General features: G+C 34.1%; 1 protein-coding gene across 2 annotated transcripts; it reads left to right on the top strand.

Annotated features, from left to right (window-relative positions):
* The first annotated feature begins 7,499 nt into the window (after nt 1-7,499).
* Nucleotides 7,500-11,165, top strand: LOC114162743 (BTB/POZ and TAZ domain-containing protein 1-like). 2 transcript variants are annotated; one of them, XM_028046708.1, is made up of 5 exons: nt 7,500-7,757; nt 7,857-7,972; nt 8,052-8,366; nt 8,454-8,767; nt 10,819-11,165. In XM_028046708.1, the coding sequence occupies exons 3-5, from the start codon at nt 8,079-8,081 to the stop codon at nt 10,967-10,969; spliced, it is 753 nt and encodes a 250-aa protein (XP_027902509.1). In that variant the 5' UTR covers nt 7,500-7,757; nt 7,857-7,972; nt 8,052-8,078; the 3' UTR covers nt 10,970-11,165. The 2 variants fall into 2 exon arrangements, with proteins under 2 accessions (XP_027902509.1, XP_027902508.1); XM_028046707.1 differs by having other exon boundaries at nt 7,575-7,757; nt 8,063-8,366.
* Nucleotides 11,166-16,424: the final 5,259 nt, after the last annotated feature.

Raw genomic sequence — 16,424 nt, 5'->3', positions numbered from 1 at the left:
AATTCTTGGATTTGATCACAATCCATAAATATATGCTCAAGATTATAAGTTTTCCTCTACTTATGCACAGTGTATGGAAAAACCTGAAGGAGGTTTCTATGTGAATGAGGGGTATTTATTTAAAGAAAGAAAAATATGTATTCCCCAAGTTTTGCAAAGAAAACTCCTTGTACAAGAAACACGTGAAGGGGGATTGATAGGTCACTTTGGGGTAGAAAAAACCTTAGGATTGATAGGTCACTCTTGGCCCTATATAAGGAAGCATGTCCAAAGATATTGACAAAGATGCATCACTTGTTTACAATCCAAATCTAGGATAATGTCTCATGGACTTTATACCCCCTTGCATGTTGCTTCAGTCCCTTGGGAGGATATGAGTATGGATTTTGTCTAAGGACTCCCAAGAACCCAAAGGGGTTGTGATTCCATTTCTGTGGTGTTGGATCGCTTTAGCAAAATGGCACATTTTATACCCTGCCACAAAGTGGATGATGCTAGCAACATTGCTAAGTTAGTCTTTAGAGATACTGTAAAACTTCATGGTATACCCCGAACTATAGTTCTGATAGAGAAACTAAGTTTCTAAGCCAGTTTTGGAAAAGTCTTTAGTCAAAGCTAGGAACTAAGCTTAATTTTTCTACTTCTTGTCATTCTAAAATTGATCGGCAAACAGAAGTTGTCAATAGGTCTCTCTCTACTATGCTAAGGGCAATTTTGAAAGGAAACCAGAAATCTTGCGATAAGTACCTTCCCCATATTGAGTTTTCTTATAATAGAGTAGCTTATAGAACTACTACGTTATTTCCTTTTGAGGCTATTTATGGCTTTAATCCTCTCACTTCAGTTGATTTGATGCCACTTCCCACATCTTATGACTTTGTTCATAAAAAAGGAGTAGCAAAATCTAATTTTATCAAGAAAATTCATGAGAGGGTCAAAAGTCAAATTCAACAGCAAACTAAGAGATATGTCAGATACAACAATTGGGGAAGGATAGAAGTTATTTTTGAATAAGGGGATTAGGTTTGGCTTCACCTAAGCAAAGATAGATTTCCTAAGAAAAGAAAGTCCAAACTTAGCCCCTAAGAGATAGTCCCTTTAAAGTGCTCAAGAGAGTAAACAATAATGCCTATAAGCTAGAGCTGCCCGAGGAATATAAAGTTCATGCCACCTTTAATGTTACTAACTTAATTCCTTTTGCATGTGGAATTAATGATGAGGTAGACCCTTCAAATTTGAGCACAAATCCTTCTCAAGCAAGTTGGGATTTGTATTTTGGGCCTAATAGAATAGGGTTTTCTTTGGGCAATGTATTAGGCCTTGGAGGGCTTTTGGGTCTTGGAAGTGATTTGGGCTAAATGATTGGGCCTACCTTTGGACCATGAGTGGAGCGCTCCACCAAAGGATCTAAATCCTTCTTTGCGCAAGCTTGTCCACCAAACTATTCCTTATGTGCCTAAAAGCAAGTTCCATGTGACTTGCTTAGTTGGCAAGTCACACCTTCCTCGTGCTCTCTTTTTTTTGCTAAATACAACCTTCTAGACCCTTTTTCCCTCCCTTTTTGTAGGCCACCTAGCTCTCCTTTTCTCCTATAAATAGACAATTTAGGACCTTGTAAAAATCAGACATGAATATAGTAGAGAAACTTTGTTGATATGACTCTAGACACCTCTCCTTTTGTGAACCAACTTAGAATAGAACTTCCCTTAGTGGCTTGCTCAAGCTTCCTTCCTTGAGTGTTAGCCTAACTTCACTTCAGAATCTCCTTCAAACATCATAGTCGAACCTCCAAAAATCCAAACTTCAGTTTACTTGCTCTTAATAACATGTAACTTCATCATATGATAATGACTTGAAACATGTCCAACACATAGCAAATGATAAACATAATTATTAATAGTCGTTTTCATGATATGACAATAACATGAACACACTTCCACACATAAACTATTGACAAAAACTAGCTAATAACATATGTCTTCACCACATTTATCAATCATGAATACTTTTCTTTTTCTAAGCATTCAACCCTCCCAATGCATTCATCAAGTTAAATCTAAACTTTAGTTTATTTTCATACAAAGCAACACGTACCTTCAATAAATGATAGCAACGTAGACACGGTTGAACATGTAATAATGATAGAACCCGAATGATATCACACATTTTATCACATGATAATGAAACAAACACACAATTCAACACAAACATTTAACCTAGTTAGCTCCCGTTACTTGATCTTAATGAGTTATTTGTAAGACCCACTAAATTTAAATAATTAAATAAATAATTATTTAATAAATGCGGGTAGTAGAAGCCTTTATGACATTAAATGTAAACCTTAATGATGTGAAAAAGTACTAGCTCAAGTGGTTGAGAGTACTTAATTGTTTGAGAGGACTTGTGTTCAAGTCTTATGGATGCCAATTGTGTGTACTTATTTATTATTATTTTAAATATATGTTAGTCATGATGTGAAATAATATAATACTTGAATTTTATTAGTTAACATGAAACATAAATTGGCTTGATGGTTGTACATGTGCTTGGTAATGGGCATGGTTGTGGGTTCAAACCTTAGTGAACCCAAATCAAACTTTATTTTTGTTAAACTTAGTTTTGGTTTGAATGTGAAAGGGTGGATGAAACCCTAGTAACCAAAGAGGGTTGGGAGTTCCTTCGTTGTTTTAAATTGTGATTGCTACGTAATCATGTAATGTATGGAATTGTTAAAGCTTGCATCTCGGTTAATGTCGAGTTCAGTGCTGGAAAATATGGGCAGAACCCAGTTGTGTATGCACCGCCTGGCGGCACAAGAACTACCGCCAGGCGGCCGGGCAGTACAGCCTATTTGGTTGATTGGCATGGATTTCGTGTTGTGGGCTATTTAATTAGAAATTCGTTATATATATATATATATATATATATATATATATATATATATATATATGTCTAAAATGGAAGATTTAGATGAATGTGGCATGTTAGGGATTAGGGAAGGTTAGAGAAAGTGAAGGTGGGAAAAGTGATATAATGTAATGGATGTTATAAATGTTTGGTTGTATGTGCTAAGCTATATTCCAGAAAGTATGCTAATTTGGTAAAACGAGAAGTGTGAATTAGCATGTGGCATTATTGTTAAAGAGATGGTATGCTAAGAAATGAGAAAAATGCCAAGTGCAATGTGTGAAGTGCAAACTAGTTTTAGGAACATGTAGGTATGAATGAAAATTATGTTTATTGGGTGGTGAAGCTAATATGCTACATTGTTTGTGTTATTTTTAAGAAGTGTGTACAACATTGGTAATTATTATTTGCATGATTAAATGGTGTGTATGATAATCTGGTGATAGAATCGTGCTTGGAGTGCCATAATTGTTATGTATTTTGGTGTGCTGTATGAATGGGGATCCTTGAGATCTGTTAAAGTGCCAAAGAAACCAGTAGCATTGCGCTACTGGTATGGCGCCTCACAACATGAGTGAGCCGCCAGGCGGTAGGGTTTTAACAGAGATAGTGGTCATTGTGTGCGCGGGGCGCCTGGTGGTGGGGAGGGTTCCACCAAGCGAATGGTGCAGCAAAGACCCTGATGGTGTAGTGGCGCCTGGCGACGTGAGGCGGGTGCGCCAGGCGGTGGCGGCGCGAGGCGCCTGACAGCAGGTCGGAGTCCGCCCGGTGATGACGGTGTAGTGATGATTCTGCAGGCGCGTGGCGCCTAGCGGTGTGTGATGCCCGCCAGGCGGTCTGGACCTAGTGTCCGCCTAGCGACGTGTGATGCGCGCCAGGCGGATTTGGTTCAGTGAGGATGTGCGAGGATAGGTTTCTACACAACTTTAGGTGATGTTCATGATGCAAGGCTTTGGCTGGGGGCCCAGTTATGAGTGCTTCTTGTATTGGGGTAACACGTGACCACTCTAGGTTGTAGCCTAATGGTTTAGGAAGTCCAGTGGAGTGTGCGAGTTGTGGCTCATACGGCGAGGTTTGGGTGATTGCCCTTTTCAGTGCATTCTGTTAGAGTTTTGGTAGTTTGGAACAACTACAAACTGATGTTTGTTTTGGGGAGCTCCACTTGGTGTCACGGTGAGATGCTGTGGCAAAGTTATTCCCACGTGTGGACTATCAGGTGGTGGCACGTAGTCGGAGGGGCGAGTAGACACTCGTGCAACAAAGATCGATCATTGATCTCACCTAAAGGGTATAGAAATGATAGACGTCTAATGCAAGTAATGGAAGTGGAGAAGTAAGGAAAAAGGGAGAAGAATACTAACCCGGGGTTTTAACGTTGAGATGTTGTATTGAATATTTAATCTTGTTTGGTTTTAATTACATGAGCTCACCCTATTTGTGTGTGTTTGGCGATGATCATGTAACTTGTTACATAGGAGCAGATATTGGTGCAGGTGAGCAGGCTGACGCATAGACTTGGAACGGGGATAGCATGGGAGTCTTTTAATTTATTATGTTTAAAAAATAAATTTGTAAACTCTCATGAGATACCTTGATATCATTTCCATTTTTATAAACTGATTATCGATTTTATTGTACCTTAATAAAAGTTTTAAATATTTTCGCGTTTTTTGTAAGTTGTTGAATAATAAATGAGGTCGTTTTATTAAAATTTATTTTTGTTTATTTTAAATAGTAATTTTCGGATACAACGTTACATTATCCATTCATTCCTCTCTTGAAATCTACTTTGACACTCTGATCTTAACGAGTTATCTCGTTATTTTACTTCAAGTTGTCCACCAATGTTCTACTTTAAAGTTGCAACCCTTTCCCCAATTTCCTCTTATTTTATTAATTTATAATCACAAAAGTTGAGAAACTATAGACACTCTCACAAAATTTTTGGAGATAAAATAAGGATAACTACCTCAAAGATAATTTTCATATGATAACACATCCCATGCATTACGGTTAACCTCTCTATTTCTTAAAAAAGTTTTATATGAAGTAATTTTTTTAAAATTAAATAATTAATAATTTAAATACAAAAAATTATATGACATACCCCTGCCCTTTAACATAGTGTCTTAGGCTTAAATTGTCAAATCCTTAATCAATGTAAATTATCACCTCCCGCAATCACATTGCTTGTGGCACCTAATGAATCACATTTGTCTATACTCTTCTAATAGAGGTCTACTCACTTAGTATGTGCAACGTCTACCAAAATGTTTGCTCTTCACCAATTGTTATTGAAACATCCATTTTGTTATTGTTTTGAAATTTTCATGTTCTTACGCATATACTAAAGCCTTAAAAAGACTAGAGATGACAACAAGTAGGTTCATGTACGAGTAGTATGCATAATCACTACGCGTCTTATCTGAAGATATTTGTCCCATTACCTCCCATTAGTGGGGTATCTGTGAAAAAAAAATACATGAGGATATAAAAAGACTCGGGGTTACCATTGATATCATAGATATTTTTCTATATTTTTTAAAATTTTAAATAATTTTATTTAAAAGTAAATCTTTAAAATATAAATTTAGGCAAAAGAAATTATTTTTAAGTACAATTTAAATCAAATTACACAAAAAAAAAATATTAACGCAAATACATTTGGTCTTTCTCAAAAGCAAATTAAAATGAATTTGGTCAAAATATAATTTTTTAAAATTAATTGTTTACAAAAGTAACTCCAATATCATGTAAATAAAAAATAGAAATATACAAAGTTAAATTTTAAATTCTTCCTCCATAATTAATATTTTCCACTAATAATTTTACTTAGATTACTTAAATTAAAAAAAAAATACTCAAATAAAATTTATTAGTAATTATTAGTGAGTAGTAGATGTTCGCATGTTGATACCATACCAACTCCATTAATAAATGAGTAATTTAAAGAGATACATTTAATATTTAATATATGCCACGGGTTAAGATTTTTGCACTACTCCAGAGATGGAAAGAAAATATTTCAAGGCACTATTTAAAAGGATCACTCTAAATATGGATCTTGAATGTAATATTAAATGTAATATTAAATGAATCTTGAATTAATCATTATAAATATAATTTTATTTTATTTAAAGGACAAAAATACTCCTAAATAATATATATTTCTAAATAATAATTTATTTAATGTTAAACTATAAAAAATTAAAAAATAATTAAATAATAAAATCACTGCTAAAAATTAAAATATAAGTAAATGTAAAAAAATAAAATTAATTTAAAGGAGTGACAAAAGATATTATGAAGAAAGGGGAATTTTTTCGCATGAAAGTACAATATTTTCATCATATTGAAAAAGACTAAAAATTTCAAGAGTTAATTTTTTGTTTGCAAAAGTTGAAGATTGTACCTTTCAAACGTTTCAAGCTTTCAATACTAAGACTTTTCAAGTGTCAGAGAGATATTTTTACTTATATTTTTAGTAAAGGTCTTAAAAATCTCAAAGTGTTTAATTTGTGTCAAAGATATTGTTTAAAAATTCTAAAAGACACTTTTATCTTTATAAAATGTGTTATATAAATTTATATTATTTTAATTAATAAAATTATTTTTTCAGTTTTTAATGTAAAAATGGTAAAATCATTAATTATACCTCACTAGTTAGTATTCTCATTTAAAAACTTCTCAACAATTGAACATCATTTATTAATAAGAAATAATTTTTTAAGATTAAAAAGATATATATAATAAAAAAATTTGAGAAATACCACAACTGTGAATTAAAAGTTATAATTATAACGTAGTTTTTAGGGATGATAATGTGGGTCGAGCTGACCCGCATTAGGTTCGCACATTGCGGGCTTGCGAGTTCTTCTGCATATTTGGACATTTTGACTTAAAAAAAAATTGTGGATATCATAATTTTAATATTTGAAGTATCAAAACAGACTAATAAAACGAACCTAAAGCATGAAAATAGTCCAATATAATAAATCAAAATAGTCCATAATATTTAGAACATCATAATTTTAATATTTGGACTATTAAAACATTCAAATAAGTTACTTAGAGTGATAAGTGTTAGGTTATGCAGGCCACGGTCTAACCTGCGTGGGCCATTGTTTATGTGGGTTGCGGTCTAGCCCATACGACCACAGGTCATGCAGGTCGGACTTTGACAGACCTGTGAGTTCAATATATATTGGTCCGTCCCGCATATTTTCGACAAGTCTACGCGCCGAACCGCTGGACCAAGCCCATATTATCATCTAGTAATTTTAAATACCATTGAATTAAGATGTATGAAATTGATGTTTATAATAAAAAAATGTACTTGTTTTAAAAAATTATTTCTTAACAATTCAACATAATTGTATAAGCAAAGACAAATAATCTTTTAATATTGAAAATATATGATAATGAACTTTTCAATTAAAAACTTACAATTACATATTAGTTTTATGCATTAATATAGCACCTCTTATATTAATTTTTTTATTAAAAACATAAGTGTTTTTTTTTTAAAAATCATTATTTCTTCTAAATTTAAAAAAAAAAAAAAAAAAAAAAAAACTACTCTTGTATCGTGAATGTCTCTCTCGTCCATCTTCACCGGTTTGCTTATATATATCCATCGTCTTCTTCTTCCTTGCAAAATACCAAATTTGAATATATATCATCAGCTCCCAAACCAAAACCTGCTTCAATCAGTGACGAGAGTCTGAACTCAACAAAACCTAATACTTCATATTCAACATATGGATGCCCCAATCCTCCTCTTGCCCCAACCCGATCTCTATTTACAAACTCCCGCTGGCAACCGCATTCCAGCGCACGCTACCATTCTGGTACCTCTCTTTCTTCTTTCTTCATTCTTCAATTCGTAATTTCGCTTCTCACTCTCTTCAAATTTAGTGTAATTTAATTTAATTTAATCAATACCCCAGGCTTCCGCATCCCCGGTTCTGCAAAACGTGATAAAGTCCTCCAACCGAATCGTCAAAATCCACGGCGTTCCAGACGCTGCCGTCACGGCTTTCGTAGCGTTCCTCTACTCCGCCAGGTTCTTAGTTAGTTATCATAGTAATACGAAAGTAGAGGTGGTGAGTTAGTTATAACTAATTGCTGACGAGGAATGATAGGATGCGTGCAGGTGCACGGAGGAGGATATGGATAAGTACGCAATGCACCTTCTGGCACTGTCGCACGTGTACATGGTGAAGCAGCTGAAACAGCGGTGCATCAAGGGACTGGGCGACCGCGTCGGTACGGAGAACGTAGTGGACGTGTTGCAACTGGCGCGGCTCTGCGACGCGCCGGATCTCTACCTCAAGTGTGCCAGGCACCTCACGAACCGTTTCAAAGCGGTGAAGGAAACCGAGGGATGGAGATTCTTGCAGAACAACGACCCCTGCCTCGAGCTTGAGATTCTCTGTTTCATGGAAGAACATGAAAAGGTAATTATAACGATGACTTATGGATGTGATGTGAGATCTGGAATAAGGATCAGTGTAGTGGTTAATCGGTTGTGTTTTTGTGAACAGAGAAAGAGGAAGGCGAGGAAGAGGAGGGAGGATGGAATGCTGTACACGGAATTGAGCGAAGCGATGGTATGTCTGGAGCACATATGTACGGAGGGATGCACGGAGGTTTGGCCGTATGATGTGGAGGTCAGGCGAGAGAGAGAACCGTGTTCAAAGTTTGGCACGTGTCAGGGTCTGCAAAATTTGATTCGACACTTTGCCACCTGCGAGAGAGTTAAGGGGCGGTGTTTACGGTGTAAGCGCATGTGGCAACTCTTCAGACTCCATTCCTCCATTTGCCTGCGACACGATGCCTGCAAGGTTCCTCTGTGCAGGTCAACATCTTCTCTCTTTTACCTGTTTTCTTTATGGTTTTATGTTTTTCAAAATCTATAATTTGCATATAAACCATTAATTTATTATTTAATAAAATAATAATAACGACAGCAACAATAATTTAACTGTGAATATTCTTTCTCCATCTCTACGAGCGCAAATAGGTTTTGTGACGTGAGTTTTTATGTCATTATATTCTTTGGCAAGAATAAAGGTACATGACATTTCGTAAATTGAAAAAGTTTATATGTACGATAGATAGGAAGAAAGAGACAAAACGAAAAAATAAATGTGAAATAGCTGTTTGTGATATTGGAGTAATTTGGTAAGATCAAAGATGCATGGATATTCTCTACTGTTGGACACGTTGGAAGAGAAAAAAAAAGAAGTGTCACGATGATATATGTTATTCTCGTTAAGAGAAAAAAAAAAGGAGATGGAGTAACGGTGAATGTTAAATTGAAAATTATTTTTTAACAAACTTTTTTTAACAATATTAATGTCAGCACCTCATTGATAAAAAAAAATGTAAAAAATGTTTGGTAGAGAGGAGAAAAAATTGATGTAGCTTAAAAGAAACTGTCAAAATTTATTAAAAAAAAAAATTCAAAGTATCAACATGTTAAATGGGTAGGTGTTTGTGTTTGTGATACATGAGTCTCTACATTTCTATGTACTTTTGGGTTAGGATAAAGATGAATGGATTCTAAATGCTATTTGAGGCCTGTTGACAGAGAGATATGGAAATAAGATTGATGATAAGTGTTGACGTATGGATGCTTTGTAAATCTTGTCCTTTTGGCAAAATTTTTATTGTAAATAATTGTCCTTTTGGTAACTTAGTAAAATTCTTAGTTGTGCCTGAGTCATATTATAGCTATATTAGGTGGTAGCATGCAGAGCTGCTTCGGCTTTACTTTGCTGTTTCACATACACAAATATTCTATTTTTTTCTCACCTCCAACATCAATAAAATGTAACACTTTTTATTTTTAAAATATAAAAAAGTTTAAGATAAATTAACTGAAAAAAGTACAAATATTTCTTTTTTACTAAGTATCAGAAAGATGTAGGTAAAGGGAAAGGTATACATGTAAAACTATACTTACTTTGTTACTGGACTTTTAGATTATAAGGAAATTTAAACTGTCTTCTTACAAAAGAGAATATGTATGTATGTATAAATTAAAATTAAAATGAAAAAAGATAACAAGGGTAAAATAAGATGATTGATGTGATGGAAAGATATAAAAGAAATAATATTTATATATAACAAAGGGGAACATGTTATGGTTTGCTTCTTTCTTACGTCCCTTGCTCCTAAGTTCGTCCCTCATATTCTTGGATAAACGTAATAATGATGAATAACATCGTTATACGTCTAGTGGATAATTTATTAGGACAATTAACAAACACAAAGTTTTTACTTTTTTGACTAATTAATTTTTACAGTGAATTGTTAAATGGTTATTTTTTGGGTTAAACAATCTTTTTCCAATTTATTATCTTGTATCTTTACACAGACGACCAAAACACTGACGCTAGTCATAGGATGTAGAGGGCCAATTGGTATAAAGTTATTATTACATTTAGACCTAACTTTAACTTGGGTAGCATGGGTCGGGAACAAGCCAAACATGCGTGCTTCGGTGACAGTGAGAGGTTCCCTCCTCAAGGATTATAATTATAACCGCGTATAGTGGATACAACATACTTCAGTTATTATCAATTAAAAAGAAGCAATAATGCAACAAACAAGTTGGTCTTTATCTATCAACTTGTCTGGTGGAACAAATTGGTGGATTAAACAGACCAGACAATTTACTATGCGAATTAATAAGCTCGCACTCATCTTACACATCATGTTTTGTAAGTTGTAGCATTCGATCACCAAAGAGTTTATATAACTATACTATAGTGATCTCATGTTGTCAATGTCTTGTTTCGGTTTAATCTTTGTTTATCTTGCTTGTATATTATTATTATTATTATTATTATTTTATTGATAGGTCTGGGTTAACATTGTTGTTTTGACTGAATAATGTGACAGTCAAATCAGATTAAAAATGGAGCAAGAGAAGAAGAAAGGTGACGGAAGGTGGGAAGTACTAGTGAGGAAGGTGGCCTCGGCCAAAGCCATGTCTTCATTGGCACTGCCAAAGAGGAAGCGGGTTGAGGAAATTAGACGAGAGTTACCATAAGAATACCTGCGAGAGGACCATGTATATGTATGCTGCCCTGCTTCATCGTCTTGCTTCTATAGTCCGGTGTACTATATATAAAATAGTGTATAAAAAAAAGAGTTAGATGTGTAAACATTTACAAGATCTTACTATTTCAAAAATTTACTTAAGAGTTTAAGAAAATGCTAATAAAAGAAGTTTGTTTAAGATGTACTAGTAATACTCCCGTACAAAAATTTTTAGGTTTAAATATTATTTTTTATCAGTCCTTTTCCTTTCTTTCTTTTTTTGTTCAATTTGGTTTTTATTTATTTATTTTTTTTAATTTGGTTTTTATTTCGTTAAATTATGTTTAATTTCGACGTTTTCATTAATGTCGTTTAAATTGATAACGGTAGAATCTAAAGACTTAGGTAAACTGTTTTAATTATGACGGTTTGTGTTTTGGTCAAATAAGTTCCTATTTTAGTTAAATTTGTTTAATTTAGTCACGCCCTCAACTTCATTACTCTCAACTTCCACTTCATTACGACCCCCACCATGGACTCCTTCATCACTCTCACCCTCCATTTTATGATCATTCACCACTGTCAATACCATCACCACCAAACTAAACCCACAACTACCCTGCAACCACCAACACAACCACTCCCTACAGTCAGTACCACCTCACTAAAATCACCACCACCACTATCACCCACATCACTACACTAAAATCACATTCATCACCATTACACTAAATTCACCAACAACACTCATGGTAGTAGGGGTTTTAGTATGATGGTGGTGAATGTAGTTTTAGTGTGGAGGTGAGGATGGTGGTGGTGGTGGTTGTAGGGAATGGTTGCAAGGTGGCTATGGTGGTGATAGTTATGGATTTAGTGTGCGGTGGCGGTGGTTTTAGTCTGGTGGTGATGGTGGTGGTGGTGGTGAAAGGTCGTGAAATTGAGGGTAGGTTGATGAAGAAGTGGATGGTGAAGGTAATAAAGTGAAAAGAAAAATTAAATTGAACAAATTTATCCAAAATAAAAACTTATTTGAACAAAACATAAATGTTCATAATTAAAATGGTCCATTCATGTGGACCAAAGTTTTACCAAATTCATAAACTAATCTAAATATCTAGCAAAATGTAATTAAAATTAACACGTCATATACCTTTAAAACAAATCATAACCTCCTAACATAAATGTTATTTTTTATCTGTTTAAGAAATAAAATTGAAGAGACTAACTACTTTCTTTCTTTTTCTCAGTTTTGTGTGAAAGATTTTTTGTTTCCATATACGGCGAAGAAAACAGTTAAGACCTTTATTTTATTATATAACATATAAAAAAGGTAAATTACCTGTTTTTATTTCTGCATCTTTTTCCTATTTCTTTACTAATTTGTTGTCACAGTAATTCAAACTGTTAATTGTATTATTTATTTCATGTGTTATAATTATTGGAAGGACAAAAAATAAATACAAAATATAGATATGTATACGTAATTTTAATAGGCTTAAATCTTAACATTAGACAAAATACTACTTAAACTCAAATAATATTTTATCGGTAAAGAATAATATATATACATTGGTCTGTATATCAAAAAGTCCCTTTAGAAAATAAGAGTGAGACTAATTACAGTAAAGTGAGAAATTGTTGGGAATCAGAATGGGGGAGAAGATCAGAATGCAAAAGAACATATTTAAAATGGGGACTTTGTGGCATAGCCATGTTGGCTTTCTGTCCAACATGATCGAACATGATCTTTCTCTTGTCCTAAAGATGTACTTTCTTTACAAAATCAAATTCTAATTCTTGGTTGTTGTTTTAAGTATTGTCTCTCATATTCTATGTCAATGTATCCATCAATATATTATTACATCAGACAGTATTTTAAGTATTTTAATTTGACTTGAGTGCGTGCAGTTAAAAGAAATAAAATTAAATGTAATAGATTTATTACAAGTTATGGAGTTGTCGAGTATGTCTATATTTTATTTTATGACACTAAATAATACAGTTAAACTTTTTTTGGATAATTACTATTACAATAAAAAAAAAAAAGTGTAATAATGTATATGTAAAACAAGCATAAGAGAACATTAAAAAGAAAGTGAAAACATGTTGGATGAGTGTAAATGAAAACAAAGAGAAAAGCAAAAAGCCTAAATATGGTTTTGGGAGACTACGAAGTCTTGGAATACAACAGAACCCGTGCACAGTCTCAAATTCTACTGCCCCGTAACAGGAAATTCATAATTAAATAATATTCTGTTTATAAAAAAATCAATAGTTAGTTTTTTTTTTTTTACTATGTAACTCCTTTCAGTGTTACTCTGTACATAAGCTTTTCATAGTAATAAATTCAGTTTCAGTTTTTCTCTCTCCTCTTTCCTTTGAATTCTGCAAACCTTCTCATTCTCTGTCAGCGTAAACTTGCTTCTACGTCTAAGTTTCTTTTGTCTTCATGAGGATGCATGGGGTTTAAGATGGTATCAGAGCTCTTCAAATGAAGAGCTATGCTGCGTTTTTCTTTACTCTGATTGTTAGCACTTGTAACTGTTTTTCTTTCACCATTTCTTGTTTTTCATCTTCGTGTTTCATTTCAACATGGCTAAAGAAGAAGCGTCGACGACCTTAACCAGTGAAGCTACCTCTACCTTCATCCTGGCGAAAGCCCAGTCGTGGCTCTTGTTTCTCCCATTCTTGACTCCACAAATTACCACTCTTGGAGCAAATCAATGCTCACCACCTTGAGTGCAAAGAACAAATCCCAGTTTGTCAATGGTTCGGCCAAGAAACCAGAGAAGGAAAATTCTTTGTTCAACGCATGGCAACGATGCAATGATATGGTTGTGTCGTGGATCGTTCATTCAGTGTCTTCTAACATTAAGCAAAGCATCCTTTGGATGGAGAATGTAGAAGACATTGCGCATATCAGATCTTCAAACAGAGGTTGGCCAATTGAAGCAAAGCGACTTAAGCGTAAGTGAATATTTTACGAAACTCCGTGTAATCTGGGACGAGCTTGAGAACTTCAGACTAGATATGGGGTGCACATGCAAACCTATGTGTTCATGCAAGGCTTCTGAAATCTATATACAAAGAAGAGCAGAAGATCACGTGATGCAGTTTTTACGAGGATTGAATGATTCTTACAGTAATGTGAAATCTCATGTCTTGTTGTTAGATCCCTTACCTCATATTTCAAAGATTTTTTCTTATGTAGTTCAGCAAGAAAGACAAATAATGGCTAACAATGCCTTTGTAAATTTAGAGACCAAGAATTTGGTTGCTGCTTCTAGCACCATTACTTGCACTTTCTGTGGAAAACTAGGACACACTAAGGCAATATGCTATCGAAAGAACGACTTCCCATCCAGCAAAACCAGCAAATGTGCGTGCACTTATTGTGGAAAATCTGGTCATCTTATTGATATTTGTTACAAGAAACATGGTTTCCCACCAGGTTATAAGTCAGTCAACAACAAGCCAAAGAACGTAGATGTCAAGGACGATGGGGATAATGAAGAGGTTAGATTGACAAGCAAACAATACCAAGCTCTTATGGCACTCATAAAACCAGGGAATGATTCCAATGAATCAAACAAGAATAGTCAAGTCAGTAATTTCTCTACAAATTCCATGGGACAAGGTAATATCTTTCTTAATCTTTACAACTCTCATTCTCATAATTGGATTTTAGATTTAGGTGCAACTGATCATGTCTGTATAAATCTATCCATGTTTTCTTCACATAAAATAATTAAAGATCTCAATGTTAATTTGCCAAATGGCTTGTATGTGATAGCCATGCATAAAGGCCTTGTTCAACTCCATGATGATATTATTTTAAGAGATGTTTTGTTTATCCCAGATTTTAAACATAATCTCATATTTGTATCCAAATTAATTGAAAAGTCACAATTGCAAGTTGTTTTCTCTGAATGTGGTTGTTTCATACAGGATCAAATGACCAAAAGGATGATTGGTTTAGCTAAACATCAAGCAGGATTATATGTGTTTACTTCTTCTAAACATAATGTTAATAACATGTATATTAGCAATCTTTGGCATGGGAGACTTGGGCATCCTTCTGATAAGAGATTAGAAATTTTGAGGCAAAGATTTGATTTCATTAGTCTTAAAGACATGTACTGTGATATTTGCCACATGGCTAAGCAAAGAAAATTGTCTTTTCCAAATAGTGATTCGTATGCTGCTAACTTGTTTAATCTCTTGCATGTTGACATTTGGGGGCCTTCCCCTGTTATCTCTCTGCATGGGCAAAAATATTTCTTGACCATAATTGATGATCACAGTAGATTCACGTGGGGTTTTCTTATGAAAACAAAATCTGAAACTAGAGAGCATCTTAAAACCTTTATTTCTTATGTTAAAACCCAATTTGATACTAAGATCAAAGTCATACGAAGTGATAATGGATTTGAGTTTAATATGCCAAGTTTCTTTAATTCTAAAGGTAATATACATCAAACAACATGTGGAGAAACCCCTGAACAAAATGTGATAGTTGAAAGGAAACACCAACATATTTTAAATGTCACTAGATCCTTGCTTTTTCAAACCAAATTATCGAAATAGTTTTGGTCTTATGCTTTGATTCATGCAACGTTTTTAATCAATAATATTCCTACACCTCTTTTAAAGAATTCTACCCCTTATGAAAAATTGCATAATAAGATGTATGATATTAGTTCTCTTAAAGTCTTTAGTTGTTCATGCTTTGCTCAAACTTTGTTTGCAAAAAGGTTCAAGTTTGATCCTCGGGCACGTGCTGGCATCTTTCTTGGCCTAAGCTCTCACACTAAAGGGTACGTTATATTTGATCTAAAGAAACATGACATTATCATTTCACGAAATGTTGTTTTTCATGAAGATGTTTTCCCTAGTTGTCATAACATAGATCATGAATCCACTGAACAAGTTGGCTTACCCACTCCTCATAATTGCAACATTCAATTTGATTATAATGATAATGTAACGCATGATGAAACGCTTGATGACAACAATATTCCATGCAATAATGATATAGATACACAAGAAATGCCATTAATAATATTAATGTGAGAAGAAGTAAGAAAGCCACAAAGATGCCTACACATCTCTAAGATTATTACGTAAATAACACTGATATTGCTAGGAAAAGTAAATATCCTATACAATCTTTTCTTTCTTTGTCTCAGTTGTCTTCCTCTTTTCAGCATACAGTTATGAACATTGATGGTGGCATTGAACCCAAAAACTACAATGAAGCTACAAAAGAATCTAACTAGCAAAAGGCTATGAAAGATGAACTGTTAGCTTTAGAACAGAACCACACATGGACTTTGACTAATCTTCCGCCCGGCACCAGCACAATAGGCTGTAAATGGGTTTATAAGGTGAAGCACAAAGCAGATGGATCTATTGAGTGACACAAAGCTCGTTTAGTTGCTAAGGGATATACACAACTTGAGGGC

The sequence above is a fragment of the Vigna unguiculata genome, chromosome 9 (genome assembly GCF_004118075.2).
Source record: "Vigna unguiculata cultivar IT97K-499-35 chromosome 9, ASM411807v1, whole genome shotgun sequence".
Classification (NCBI taxonomy): domain Eukaryota; kingdom Viridiplantae; phylum Streptophyta; class Magnoliopsida; order Fabales; family Fabaceae; genus Vigna; species Vigna unguiculata.
This window is presented reverse-complemented; position numbering and strand designations above follow the sequence as displayed.

What these genes read in the sequence shown, in the direction of transcription:
- LOC114162743 (XM_028046707.1), top strand. Translation starts at nt 7,668, where the DNA reads ATGGATGCCCCAATCCTCCTCTTGCCCCAACCCGATCTCTATTTACAA. An exon ending in GCGTTCCTCTACTCCGCCAG is followed by an intron (nt 7,973 to 8,062) that starts GTTCTTAGTTAG and finishes GGATGCGTGCAG; the next exon opens with GTGCACGGAGGAGGATATGG. An exon ending in TGCAAGGTTCCTCTGTGCAG is followed by an intron (nt 8,768 to 10,818) that starts GTCAACATCTTC and finishes ATAATGTGACAG; the next exon opens with TCAAATCAGATTAAAAATGG.